Raw genomic sequence first — 13,215 nt, 5'->3', positions numbered from 1 at the left:
TGCTGTGGTATGTGGAATTCGTGTATGTGAGAAACCTGTTCCCGTCAACAATAGGTAGGGCGAGACACCCGATGATAGTCGAGCAATTGTTCGGCACTGCCATAGACCAACTGAAGCGGCTTTTCGAGCTCGGGCAGACTGGTTACTTTCTCCTGCCAACCCCACTTGCTCCGCTGTGTTCTGCCGCCAGAACGCATCGAGTCGTCGTCCTCGTCTTCAGCCTCGTGGTCCTCCTCGTCCTGCTGCCGGTCTAGCGAAGAGCGTTTCGAGCTTTCGGCGGACTCGCCCTCGTCGAAGCGAACGGGTTTGGGAAGAAGGACATCGGCTCTCCTGGCGCTCTGTTGCAAAGCATCATCACCTTCGAGATCTTCGTCAGGATGAGGACACAGCACGTACTCAAGGAATGCCCCCACGCGCCTGTGCAGCGTATCCAGCCGCGACACGAGGCCGCCGTAGCGCAGCTCGAGCGTCTCCCACCCGTGTGGCTTGTACATGGACATCCACATCTCGCGATGGTAGCGCCAGAGCTTGGTTGCCGCGTCGAGACACCTTGCGGTGCGTCGGTTGAGCTGCTGCAGCTGCGGCCAGTTGCGCGACACATACGCTTGATGCAGTCGCTGACGCAGATTGGCTTTTAGCGAGAGCACCTGTGCCACCAGGCGCGCTAGCTCGAGACGCGCATTGAACGGGTGGTCGGAGAGGATGCGCACTGTGCTTGGAGCTCCGTCACCACCGGTGGATCGATGGAGTCCCGTGACTTCGGAAAGTCTGGACGCCGCAGCAGTGAACAGCCCCGTTGCAGGTTTTGCCCGCGGCCGGACGACGAGTAAATCGCGATTCCGAAGCGTGTTCTCGAGCGTGACACCTTCCACACGCTCGCTGAGCGTCGAGGCGATGCTCGCGTAGTGCTGTTCAGCGTCAAATCCGGAAGCGACGAGCGTAGGCTCGGCGAAACTGTGCACTGGGTCGTTCCACAACATCCACTTGCTCGTGTTGGGCGCGAAATGGATCTTGTCGTCCTCGGCCACGTCCAGCCCGTCCTTTGTGGTGTCATCGATTGCAGAGGCGCGCACAAAGTCGTCCCAGTCTCCACCCACGATCGCATCGAACTTGCTCTTGAGAAGCGAAACATCCACTTCCCCATCACCACCTCTTGCCGCCGGCTCGCCACAAGAAAATTTGGCTGAAAAAGCATGATCCGCATAGTAACACCACGCGGGTAGCGAGGACCACAGATCCACCTCGTTACCCTCATCGCCCCAGATGGTGAGGAAGACGTGTCTCACCCCTGGCGAGTTCTTAGCCGCTCTCAAGTTGGCAGAGATGGTCTGGAATGTGAACGGCAAAGCAGTCCAAAAGCGTGACCACGTCCAAGAGCCAGCGGCGAGCCAAGGGCTGGCACCACGCAGGTCCTCGTGATTCTTGATGCGTTTCTCGTAGCTCGTGGCCGACGTGTGGTAGTAGTCCCAGTAGACAAGGTCGACGCTCGGTGGGATCCCCTGCTGTTTCACATCGATTGGCTGGGCCGAGTCGTAGTAGCCCACGAGCGAGTTGTTGCGCGCCGAGAGACAAAAGAGCATGTCGGACCAGATCATAGGTTCAAGCTGCATTGATTGGCAAATCGCATTCACCTTTTCGAGGTGCTCGACAAAGATCTGACTGCCTGGCTTGTTGTTCTGGTGGCCATATATCGAGTAGTATCGTCCATGTCCCAGTCCATGCGTCTCGTCCATACCCAGGTGAATGCGCTTGGAGCGGAAAGGTGCGGTTGCGGCTTTGATCATCTTTTCGAGCATCGTGTATGTCTCGGGCCACTCTGGCAACAGCACTTCGGCGGTATCGCGCAGACCGAGATATCTGGGCCACTGCAGCATCTGCCCCAAATGTCCCAGCGTCTGAATGCACGGGATCACTTCGATTCCGAACAGCGCAGCATAGTCGTCAATCTCGCGCAGCTCGGCGTGAGAGTATCCGCCGCGCATGTAGCCGAAGAAGGGCTCGCCGTCGATTTCATACGTGTCCTCAGTGTAGAGCTGCAGCATATTGTAGCCGAGAAATGCAAGAGTGCGGAGAAGATACTTGGTGGAGCGCACGTTGAGCACGCCGTTGCGCGAACAGTCGATCATGGTGCCGATGGTTTCGTAGTCTGCGGTCTCGGTGATGTTGAGTTTGCGGTCTGCGATGGCAGGTGAGAGGAAGTACCCTGAAGCTGTTTTGGAGCCTAAAGAGTTGGCGAAGAGGCTTGGGTGGAGCATCGAGGTGTCGTCACTGCTGGTATGTAGGGAAAGGCAGTCTTTTGCTACACCCAGGATGTGGCCTAGAGCGCGATAAGCAAGATGCGGCGATTCGACGTGATAGACCACCGTGACGATGAACGGCGTGTCGATTCGCTGTACGGCTTCGGACTCAGAGCAAGGCGCAAAGGTGTCGCCAGATGTAGAGCAGCTCCAAGTAAGACGATCTACGCTAGATTGGCCTCCCTTGAGCACAGCTGAGGTGGCCTCGACAAAGCTGACGTTCCAGTTCCAGACCGGAGCAGGCGATGAAGCGGCCGATGAACGCGCATTTCTCCCAGAAAGCCCACTGGCTGGGATGGGTGTAGGAGACGAATGAAGATGTAGAATCTCTGGACGGATGTGGTGACGAACGAGCTGTTCAATACCTGGGACAATAGATCCAGGTAAAGACGGTCTCGAGATGCATATCTTGATGCGAGGCAGGTAAGCCAGCGGCACAGTATGTGCCTGTACGCTGCTCGAGTCCAGCTCTGGCCCCATCGATGCGTCTCGGATGGTCTCTTCCATTCTGTTTATAGGCTGGACTGTACAATGGATGTTGGACATCAGGGTCTGAGTCGATGGTCTCAAGGTGGCTTGTGCTCGTGCTTGTGCCTGATTGCTGCCGCAGCACAATGTGGAGGCATAAGCGGTGCTTAGCGCGCGGCCTTACTTGACGGCTGCCGAGGTGCGAAGCCGGGACAACTGCCAAAAATCACCGAGATGGGTTCTCAGCTCAAGATGTTAGAGCCCAAGAAAAGCCAAGATACCGAGTCTGAAAAGAAAAAGAAAAAAAGTGGAGTTCTAAACCGCGATTGATTTCGTTGAGATCACCTTTGATTGGAGGTGACTCAAAGTGCTTGCTTTGCCTTGTTGGTTGTGGTCGTTATCAGAGCCCTTTGCATCCTGACAAACACCACGGGCATCAGCATCGCTGTCGAAGAACACCAAGCAGCAGCAAGAAGTACCAATATCCAGCATTCGCGCTGTGCTTGGCAGTCGCTCGTCGCAACCATGTCGGATCCAGCCCAGGCCATTCGTGCATACATGGTCGGCTCCTTTCAAGAGGTACCGCCTTCCATCATCGATGATCTCACCAACGGCTCCGTCTCACTGCTTGGCGTCGTACGCCTGATGGGAGAATACCTCACATCCGAAGAAGAAGACACAAGGACGCGCGCGGTACAGCTGCTGTCCGAAATCACCTGCACTTTACTCGATCCTGACTCTCAACAGGCCAATCCGACCAAAGAGCCCCTCAGCAGCATCTTCACCATCCAAGCTGTACGCACACTATCAGCTTTCTTTGCAGACAAGATCGCAGATGGTGTCATCATCTCGGACAACTTTGTTCGCTCTGCCAAGGCGCCAGAAGTGCTACCCGACACTGCGCCAAGAGCACGCAAGAACGAGGCAGAGCAGAAGACGTTACAGGGCAGTGCAATGCTCGTCAGCTCGCTCAAGGCTCTCACCGTCCTCAGTGCCTGCAAGGCGCCGTCGCCATCATCAGCATCATCAGACACCACCACCACGGCAGTCGCTCAGCCTCCGGTCAAAGGATTCGGTCAGGAACAGGCACACGCCGTAGCAGCTTCTCTCTTCTCCAACGTCATCGCCACCAACCACCCACAAAGCCTTCGCTTCATCATTTACAGACTCCTCGATAGCCTCGTAGCGCACCACAGAGATGCACTCAAGGCGTATCGATCTTCATCTTCTGATGAACAGCCATCTGTACCCACTCCACCCGCATCCAGCCCCATGGATGTAGACACGACCGCTGACGATGCAACAGACGCATCGCGATCCGAGTCTTGCCAGGGTAAGGACTTCCTGCAAGGCTACGTCAAGATGGTCCAAGGCGAAAAGGACCCGCGTAACCTCATGGTGCTTTTCGGCGTAGACAAGGTGCTCCTCACCGAATGGATCATGGATCGCGAAATGACCGAAAAGTTCTTCGACATCACCTTTTGCTACTTTCCCATCACCTTCCGCCCTCCACCCGACGACCCCTACGGAATCACCTCTGATGACCTCAAGGTGGCGCTGCGTGCAGCCATCTGCGCTTCGCCAGCCATGGCTCCTCTAGGTTACCCGCTGCTGCTTGAAAAGCTCAGCGCCGCCGGCGGGCCGGCCAAGCTCGACACGCTCCGCACGCTCATTGCCGCCATGCCCGTCTACGGTCGTGCAGCAGCCCTAGCCAACGCAAAGAAGCTCTGGGAGGGCCTTAAGATCGAAATCTTCCACGCGACTGACGACGAGACTGGCGATTTGGCCGTCGACACTCTCACCGTTTTACTCCATGTGCTCTACCACGGCGTCGACCCACCGGAGGGCATTGCACCCAAGATGGTTCACGACTGCCTTGTCGAGCTCGAGGAGCCGGGCAAGTCGCTCGCAAAGGCTGCGATCAAGGTACTCGCCTGCCTTGCTCGCGCATCTGCCAGCACGGCGTATTTGGCCGTGTACGGCTTCATGGATCAGATGATCAAGATGTTTGCCGACCCAGAGGACCTTGCGCAACGAACACCGATCTTGGCGGGTATCGGTGAGCTGCTTGAGTCTCTAGCTAAAGTATACCGTCATGCAGAACTCTCTTTGGCTGATGACGACGGCAAGACGGAAGTGTCGGCTGCGGTAACCGGGATTGGCTCTGGTCAACTGCTGCCTTCCACAGCGACCGAGCGCAGCTATACTGGCGACAACCGACCTCTAGACCCTTTCCTGCCGGACTTGCTCAACTGCTTGTCGAACGGACTACGATCCACCTTGTACCGGCGATCGGCCATGCTCGTCTTCTCTTCGGTCGTCTCCATCTCCATCCTCAGCAGTAACGGCACGACCACAGCTGCGAACGATGAGAACACTGGTGCGGCAGCGGTGTCCAAGGCAAACAAGCCGCTGCTGGACTTTGACGAGCTCAGCTTCCTCACGCGCGAAGTTGCCTCTCTCCTCACAACTTCCATCGGAGACGATGTGCGCGAAGAGGCACTCTGTGCCATCGAAGTGATTTCCAACGAGCGCACTGCCAACACGGTCGCAGCCGCCAACCCGACCGCCAAGGTGATTGAACAGGTGGTGCTGCCTGTGCTGCTCGAGAACCTACCAGACCGCATCCAACCGATGGATGACCCCGAGGAGCGCACGACGGGCAACGCGATGGATGACACTGAGGCCGAACTCGATCTGATCAAAGCCAACATCCGCCGCAGTCTCGGTGCGCTCTCGCGACTCTGCGTCGCGCCGTTCCTGTTCGAAGCGGTCGTCGTCAAGCTGTTTACCAAGCTTGAACTATGTTGTCGACCCAGTGCTCGGTCTCGCAGCAACAGTGACGACGGCATCCCGGGTGTCACTAAATCTAACGAAGAGGGCAAACCCATCTCGGTCGTCATGGAGCAGATCGGAGCCTTGCAGGAAGCTAACGTTGGTTATGCACGCGGCCTGATCCTGACGCTGCAGACCATGGTCGATCTGAAGAAGCAGAATGGACATCGGGATCTGGCGAAGTATGCGCAGACGCTGCCTTCGCGTCTCGTCACTCTCACGCTGTCGGGTCTCAGCACCGTTTCAAAGGAAGATGGCGGTCAAAGACTGAGCATTGCAGCGCATCCTGCTGTCGTGGCGGAGATGGCTGCGCTACTTGGAACGTTCGTGAAGCTGCTCGACTCGAACCGTCAGCGCGAGCTTCTGTCTAATTTGAACAAAACGTTTGTGGGTGGACAGTCGACGTTTGTTGAAGGTGGCAACAGTGTAGAAGGTGATTCCCTCATCGGGTCCGGTTCGCCGTTGACAAAAACGTTTGAGCCATTCACGTCGACGACTGGTGCTACAGGCCAGTTCGAACTGGCAAGCAGGAACGCTGTAGCGCTACTGTCAGCTGCGATCGTCGCTTCCTCCCCAGTAGCGGGGGTTGTGGTGCTGTCGGCCCCGACCACGGCTCCAGCAACAAAACACGAAGCCGCACTGGCGTCGCTTTCGACTCTGCTCGACTGGGCGCTCTCTGCCGCCACCATCTCGTCCAACAGCCTCGACAAATCGACTGCTCAAGCCTCACAGGCCCTGCAACTCAACAGCGCCTACTGGTCCGTCGTTGCGCTCACCAATAAGTTCATCGACGAAACGCAGCAGCCATTCCTCGACCTACTCGACGCGTTCTGGGGCACACACATCAAGTCTCCCTCCAGCACCAGTGGGGCGGGCAGCAAGAGGCGCGTGGCGCTGCAGATGTGGATGTGGCTGTCTCGCGCGCTGGTGGTCAAGTCGTCCAAGCTGTCCGAGGCGATGCTGAACCGCGTGCTCATCGAGGTGTTTGATGATGTGGCGGGCGCGATTCTGGGGCAGCAGGATCCGACGCAGCTTATTGCCGCTGCGGGTGGAGGCAGAGGGGCGAAAGCGGTGGACTGGAAGTTTGCCAAAGCGGCCGCCCGAGATCTGTCGGCGATTGTCGGTGTGGGTGATGACGGGATCACAACCAAGGAGAACGGGTTTACGGTGCGGTTGCTATGGAAGCAGAAGCTGTTTTCGTTCCTTCTCCCGCGCCTGCTCGAGAGCTACGAGAACGCGGCCAAGTTGGCGCATCGCCACCAGAAACAACACCACCACGTGCACGGCGAGAGCTGCGACCACGACAACGACGTCGATGTCAAGACAATCTACCTCGTCTGCCTAGCGGGCCTGCTGCCCAGCCTACCATCGACCATGCTCGTCGAGCGGCTGGAAGGGCTGTTCCCGCTTCTGATCCAAGCGCTCACGCTGCCAGACAGCAAAGCGCGCTCCGCAGCAGCCAACGCGCTCACTGTCGCCAGCGAGGTTGGCAAAAAGCTCCCGTCGACATCCACCTTCGACCCCACGGCACTGATCGCCTCGCATCTCAGCTCGATCACGGCACGGCTGCTGGATAACATCTCGGCGTCGCCGTTCACGCCGGCGTCGACGCGCATTGCTGCGCTGCGCACGCTCACCAGCCTCGCCGCCAAGCCGGACGATGATGACGACCACGACTCGGCGGCCAAGCGCGACAGCGGTCTGCAGCACCACCACCTGCACCCGCTCAGGGGGGTCGTGCTCAAGAACTTGGCCAAGGACGGCGTCGGGATTGACGACAGGGTCAGGGCGGTGAGGAGTGTGGCGGTCGACGCCAGGGACGCATGGTTCGCCGTGAGCGAGACCTGAACTTTCGAAATCACGCTCGCGCAACACACTGTGTAGCACAACTTGCAAAACGACTTCTCATGCAATGATAGACGTAACTTAATCACTGAAACACAAAGATTGCCTCCACAGCAGCGTGCATCCTTCAGTTGGAGAAGTAGTACTCGTCGCCCACGACGCCGGCTTGGAACGTGTCGCCCTCCTGCGCTTGTTCTGCAGGCGGCCTGTGCTTCGAGTCGCCAGTGACGGTGGCAAAGCGGGAAAAGTAGCCCTGCACCAGCTCGTCGTCTTCGTTGTCATCGGCTTTGGCTGCGGAGCTGTCCGTGAACAGGCGTGGGTCGATGTTCGTATCCGCACGCGCAGCTTCGCCGAGGGCCTGTATCTGCGCGCCTAGAGCAGGTGCAGGTGCAGGTGCAGGTGCAGGCGACGCGGGTGTCTCCAACGCTTCCCGCTGCTGCTTGCTGCTGCTCGCTACGGACGACGCCATCCTCGACACGTGCTGCTTTGGCAGCGGTGGCGAGGGAGCCGCCATATCGTCCCACTCGGCGTCGTTGCTCATCCCGGCCTCGCTGCTGATGCTCTTGATCCACTCGCTCACCTTGCCCTTGGCTCGCTCCACGATCGCCGATCCGCTTCCCGTCTCGGCCTCATCCTCGTGCACCTCCTTGTGCCGCCTGCCTCCTCGCTTCGGCTTCTCCTCCTGCTTCGCTGCCCCTGCCCCCTCCTCACTCGCTGCCTCCTGCTTGGGCTTAGGCTTGGACCGCGATATGGGGATGCCCGCCTCACGAAGCCGCTTGAGCCGCTCGCGCTGCAGCTGCGTGTTTCTCGCCCTCAAGAGCACGGCGCGCATCTCCGGTGACAAGGCCTGCCGTGTCTGAGGATCGATAATGTCCGTAAGCCGCTTCTTGCACAGCCCTTCCTGGTCGTTCTCAGCGATGCCCAACAGCTCGTTGGCCGCTTTGATCTGTTCGAGCATATCCGGCGTGTACGCTTCCTTGGGCGGCCGCCCACGCCGTTTGGGCCCATCGGGAGTGAGCCACCCACTAGCGCTGCCGGCGACCTTGCCTGCGGATGTGCTGTTGCTCGCGAGACTGTGACGGGCGCGTTTCTTTGTGCCACTAGCCGTTGCGGCAGCATCTCCCTCGGCCACTTGCGATTTGCGACGATATGCTCGCTTCTGCTTCGGAGCAGCAGCGTTGGCGGATGGTCGAAAATCACGATCGTTAGGATCGTCTTTTTCTGCCACAGGACCTTCGCCTTCGTTATCAGCTTCAAAGGATGAGCCTGCTTCATCGTCCTGTTCCATAACGGCCTCGGCGCCCAGGGGAAGATCGTCGTCGTGTTGCTGTACAACCGGGATGTCAGATGGTTGTCGGAGTGGTAGAGACGGCCTAGAAGTGGATGCAGGTGCTTCTGCACCGGCTGCCAAGAACCAACTAGGTCCAGCAATGTGGGTCTGTACGCTAGGTCTGGCAACTGGTGTGGCTTTGACAGCAGCGGGCGCTCTCACGGTTGCAGAGCGCGGCTTATCTGGTGGAGCTACTGTCTTTGGCGTGACCGACTTGGCTCTTGCCCTAGATGATCCTCCCAGCAGGAAATCAAGATCCGCTCGCGTCGGCAGACTCTTCTTTGGCAGAGCTGGCACGGGTGCGAATTGCAGTTCTGGCTTTGCAGTCGGCACTGGCGTTGCTCTTACGTATGTAGCGGCGTTTGTGTGAGTTGTTGGCGGATGAGCGTAGAAGTTTGCGGTGGAGACGGGTGCAACGGCGACTGGAAAGGTGTGATGCGGATGCGGTTGCGTGCTCATCGTGTACTGTGGGTGCGGTTGTGGCTGTACTTGTGGTTTTGATGTTGGTGGTGGTGGTGGTTGTGACTGGTGCACAGATCGGTACGACGTGGAAGCAGGGGCAGAGGCTGGAAGTTGGTGGTGTTGCAGGTGCTGCAGCTGGGACGTGGTCGCCCATGGATGGAGGGGTATCGAGAGGTCGATCTCAGGCTGGACGTTGCGCGTCTGCCGAGGTTTCCGCTGTGCCGTCGATGTGGTAGCCTCCATCATGCCGCTTCCAGATGCCGGCACCATGGACATCATGTCAGAAGGTCGAGCATATATGTTAACAGTTGCGTGAGAGCGGAAAGTCGTTTCGAGGATGGATGGGCGATGATGATGATGATGATGGTGAGGGTGGGAGTTGGTTTGAATGTCGCTCGGCCTTGCCATAACAGACGCGTTTCCAAGAAACACACACACAAAAATCTCGCATACAGCACAGCGCAGTCCAGCTGAGCACAGTGACAAAAACGCGACTTTGCATGTGCATTTGCATAAATCACGCATCGCCGATTGAACTAACCCTCCACCCGCCCGATCTTTTCACTTTCCCAAAGTCGTTGAAGAGCGTTCGAGCATTGACCATCGACTTCATCCTCTTCCTTCTATCTTGCCTTCATACACACAACCATCTATGTCCGCAATGCTTCCTTCAACATTGATAGCAAGAACGGCCTTGCCGCGCCTCACCCCGACCCGTCTCGTGCACCGCTTACTCCGCGAACAACGCACCCTCGCCACCACATCCAGACGCACACTCGCGCAACCACCGCCTACCTCGCCAGAAACCGAAGAACTCAACGAAGCCCAGCGCTATCTCGCTAATAAAGCTGCTCGCAAGGCGCAGCGTCTGAGAGACCCCACAGGAGCGTCCGCGCGCCACGCTTCGCTCTATAGCCGGCTCTTTCCCGCGCTCCTCCGCATCCTCGCCTACGGCAGCAGTGCGTATTTTGGCCTGCATCTGCTCTGGAATGTGCTGGATCGGGATGAACAGACCAAGCTCATGAATGCTCAGACGAACGGACTCGAGGCGACTGCGAAGAGCATTGTCGAGAAGGTGGAGCGGGCAAAAGAAAAGGTTGAGGGCGCAGCCGAGGCGACTGTTTCGAGTAAGCGATGGTATTGGCCTTTCTAGTTTCATCTCTCAAGATCTCAAATTTGTCCTATACACCCGGTGCAAATCACAATCCCCATCATTTGGGCAAGATGAAATCTGTTTCCAAGTTAGAAGGCGATCAAGTGACGCACAGTGCTCGCTTCAGGAAGTGACGACCTGCATCCCGACCCATACCTGCGCCGACTCTTGCTGTTTCCCATCCCTCGCAGTCGACTCCAGCGCAAGATCAGGCAACCACGCCAGATGGGATCCAAAAATGATCCGCCCCTTGTCATTCCTTCGATGCTTCGCCAGCGTCTTGAGCGTCTGAGGCCTGACCTCGCCCGTGCACTGATCGACACAGACCATCTGGCATCGCCTGCACTCTCCCAGTACACCGAAAACGTGTTTGCCGCCCAATACGACCCTGTTGAACCCATCCTCTGCAAACGCAGCCTCTGCACCGCCAGCGATGGGTGAGACCAAGAAGTTGGCGCGAAAGCTTGCAGCTTGAGCACGCATCAGTGGCTGTCGGTTCTTGTCTTCAGCTGGCGATGCGGACGAATAGCCCGAATCCGAGGCCAGCTCCTCCGCGACCGAAGATGTATGCCTGGGTGTGGTGTCCTGGTGGATCCACTGGCTGACGTTGTCCACGCTCGCAGAGTTAATCAGCAGGAACGGTGACTCATTGCTAAAGATGAGCGGGATCTTATTGCTGCCCGAGTCGAGTTTCGAGTGCCGGCTCACGTCGGTTGCCTGCCTTGCCAGCGTACACGACACACCTAGCAGGTCGGTCAGCATCGATCGCAACAGCTCGTTCCGATGAGCTCGTGGACGCACTTCCATCCCGCATATCTCTACCTGTTTGAGTCCGGATGCGTTGTCGACGTACTGCGACTCGTCGTCGAGGTCCAAGGTGAAGGAGTGAGACGTGCCCGCGATAGATACGATCATTGTGTGAGAGGACAGATCGATCCGAGGCCGGATAAGCGCCATCTTTGGGAAGCGCTTCTGGGACAGGGCCTTGCCGTTCGACAGGTTCATCACAATCCATTCGCGATCGAACTTGAGTCCGTGCCGCGTCAAGTCCCACTCTTCTCCGGCTTTGAGATCTTGACCCGAACACGACTTGATCGGGTACACCGTGATATTTGCCAATTCAAACTGTCGTTCTGCCACGGTAGCTTTGGAAGCTGAGTCCTTACGCGAGGTAGGCGAAGACGACAAGAAGAATCGCGCGAGGAACCCAACAAGTCGTTCGACGTCTTCATCGGTATTTAGCAGACACAAGCTGGCGCGCAAGGAAGCCGAAGCCTTCGAACTGCCTTCCAGGCCAGCATCGCCCGCATCGTCGCATCCGACGCCATCAGCGTACTCTTGCTTGATCTGTTCCGCTGTGACACCGAGCTGTGTAGTGACAAAGCCAGGGTTGCAGTGTCGACCCATGCGCAGGTGAATGTTGCTGATGCTTGCTAGTCGGTCCACTTCCTGCGGTGGGACGATGGAGCCGTTGGCGGTGAGAACGTTGAAGTTGACAATCGGACCGAACTCGGCTCCGCCATCGCGGCCTCGATAGAGCCGAATGACTGGATTGCCATTGCCGTGCGTCATGCTTCGCATCGCCTGGATCAAGTTGCTACGAAGACCAGCGACGTACCCAGCACGCAGGTCCCATGGCCCGAAGGCTTTGCGATAGAAGTCGAGCGCAGTGTTGACAGCGAGAATGCCGTGTATGTTGACCGTGCCATCTTCGAGCCTTGCTTCAAAGTCCTTTCGCGGCTTCGTCCATTGCGACTCGGCGAGAATCGAGTCGACCGTGCCGCCACCCTGATATGTTTTGTGATTCAATTGAGGAGCTGCTGATGTCTTGACCAGTAGACCTCCCAGACCGGTTGGGTAGCCAAAAATCTTGTAGAAAGAGAATGCGACCATATCTGGTGTTTCATCCGCAGATACTTGCGAGAGGTCAAAGCGTTGAGAGGAGGACAGATACGAGGCAGCATCGACCAATACAAGCGCGTTGTCCGTTTTTGAGCGACAAACTTGCTTCATCGAGTCGACGTACCTCTTGCCCGTCGCGTTGCATTGCAGAGGTAACACCACCAATCCTTCCTGAGCCACGCTAACCATGTCGACCTCAGTAACGCTCGCGCTGCACACGCCTGCGCGTGCTGCGAAATCTCTGATCCCAACAGCACTGGTGTGGCTCTCGACAAGATATGAGAATCCGGATTTGGCCGTTCTCGACTGAGTGAAGGAAGTCCAGTCCAAAGATTCGCCAACAAGCTTTAGACTAGCTGTGGTGCCTGAAGTGAAGATGAGGTGCCAGTCGTGTGTGTTGTGAATGCCGAACAGCTCGCGCATGACCCGAACGCGTGTAGCAGCGATCTGGTCTGCAGTCGAGATGGCCGAGGGAGACTTGGAGTGGGGGTTGGACAGAAGCTTGCCGGTAAGATCCTGTGCTACAGCTGTGACCAACCCAGAAGGGAACGGAGGAGCGGCTGCCGCATCTAGGTAGCATGCGTCGCTGAGTTGCGGGCATTGATCGTTGCGGATGCGTGCGACGCTCTGAACCACATCTCCTTCTCCTGTTGGCATTGGGCGAGATGTAAACAATGAGCTACGTTCGGTGCATACTGTTGTCGAAGTTGTCGGAGCGCGGGATGGCTGCTTCTCGAATGTAGAAGCCTCGCTTTTAGATGAGAGGACTATGTTGGCTTTTGAATGTGAAGCATGTTGTGAGTTAGCCACTCGGAAGCGTTTGGCGGATCGACGTTGTAAGTGTGCTGACACTGCCAAGTAAATAAGAGCCGAGAGCGCTACTCGCAGAGCGATGCTGACTCGTGACAGTACTGAGGCGATGT

The 13,215-nt window shown here is 57.5% G+C and overlaps 5 protein-coding genes across 5 annotated transcripts; 2 read left to right on the top strand and 3 right to left on the bottom strand.

Moving 5' to 3' along the window:
• Positions 1-44: 44 nt before the first annotated feature.
• EX895_006538 (uncharacterized protein) lies at positions 45-2,804 on the bottom strand (the record flags this gene model as incomplete). Its single annotated transcript, XM_029887129.1, has 1 exon — positions 45-2,804. The coding sequence occupies one exon, from the start codon at positions 2,802-2,804 to the stop codon at positions 45-47; it is 2,760 nt and encodes a 919-aa protein (XP_029736621.1).
• A 486-nt stretch (positions 2,805-3,290) lies between these two features.
• Positions 3,291-7,448, top strand: EX895_006537 (uncharacterized protein; the record flags this gene model as incomplete). Its single annotated transcript, XM_029887128.1, has 1 exon — positions 3,291-7,448. One exon carries the CDS (start codon positions 3,291-3,293, stop codon positions 7,446-7,448), a length of 4,158 nt encoding a protein of 1,385 aa, XP_029736620.1.
• A 124-nt stretch (positions 7,449-7,572) lies between these two features.
• Positions 7,573-9,516, bottom strand: EX895_006536 (uncharacterized protein; the record flags this gene model as incomplete). Its single annotated transcript, XM_029887127.1, has 1 exon — positions 7,573-9,516. The coding sequence occupies one exon, from the start codon at positions 9,514-9,516 to the stop codon at positions 7,573-7,575; it is 1,944 nt and encodes a 647-aa protein (XP_029736619.1).
• A 382-nt stretch (positions 9,517-9,898) lies between these two features.
• On the top strand, positions 9,899-10,390 carry EX895_006535 (uncharacterized protein; the record flags this gene model as incomplete). Its single annotated transcript, XM_029887126.1, has 1 exon — positions 9,899-10,390. One exon carries the CDS (start codon positions 9,899-9,901, stop codon positions 10,388-10,390), a length of 492 nt encoding a protein of 163 aa, XP_029736618.1.
• A 123-nt stretch (positions 10,391-10,513) lies between these two features.
• Positions 10,514-12,949, bottom strand: EX895_006534 (uncharacterized protein; the record flags this gene model as incomplete). The annotated part of the gene is made up of 1 exon (XM_029887125.1): positions 10,514-12,949. The coding sequence occupies one exon, from the start codon at positions 12,947-12,949 to the stop codon at positions 10,514-10,516; it is 2,436 nt and encodes an 811-aa protein (XP_029736617.1).
• Between the last annotated feature and the right edge of the window lie 266 nt (positions 12,950-13,215).

This window comes from Sporisorium graminicola, chromosome SGRAM_9 (assembly GCF_005498985.1).
Source record: "Sporisorium graminicola strain CBS 10092 chromosome SGRAM_9, whole genome shotgun sequence".
NCBI lineage: Eukaryota > Fungi > Basidiomycota > Ustilaginomycetes > Ustilaginales > Ustilaginaceae > Sporisorium > Sporisorium graminicola.
Note: the sequence above shows the minus strand (reverse complement) of the source record. Positions and strands in the feature narration are given on the sequence as shown.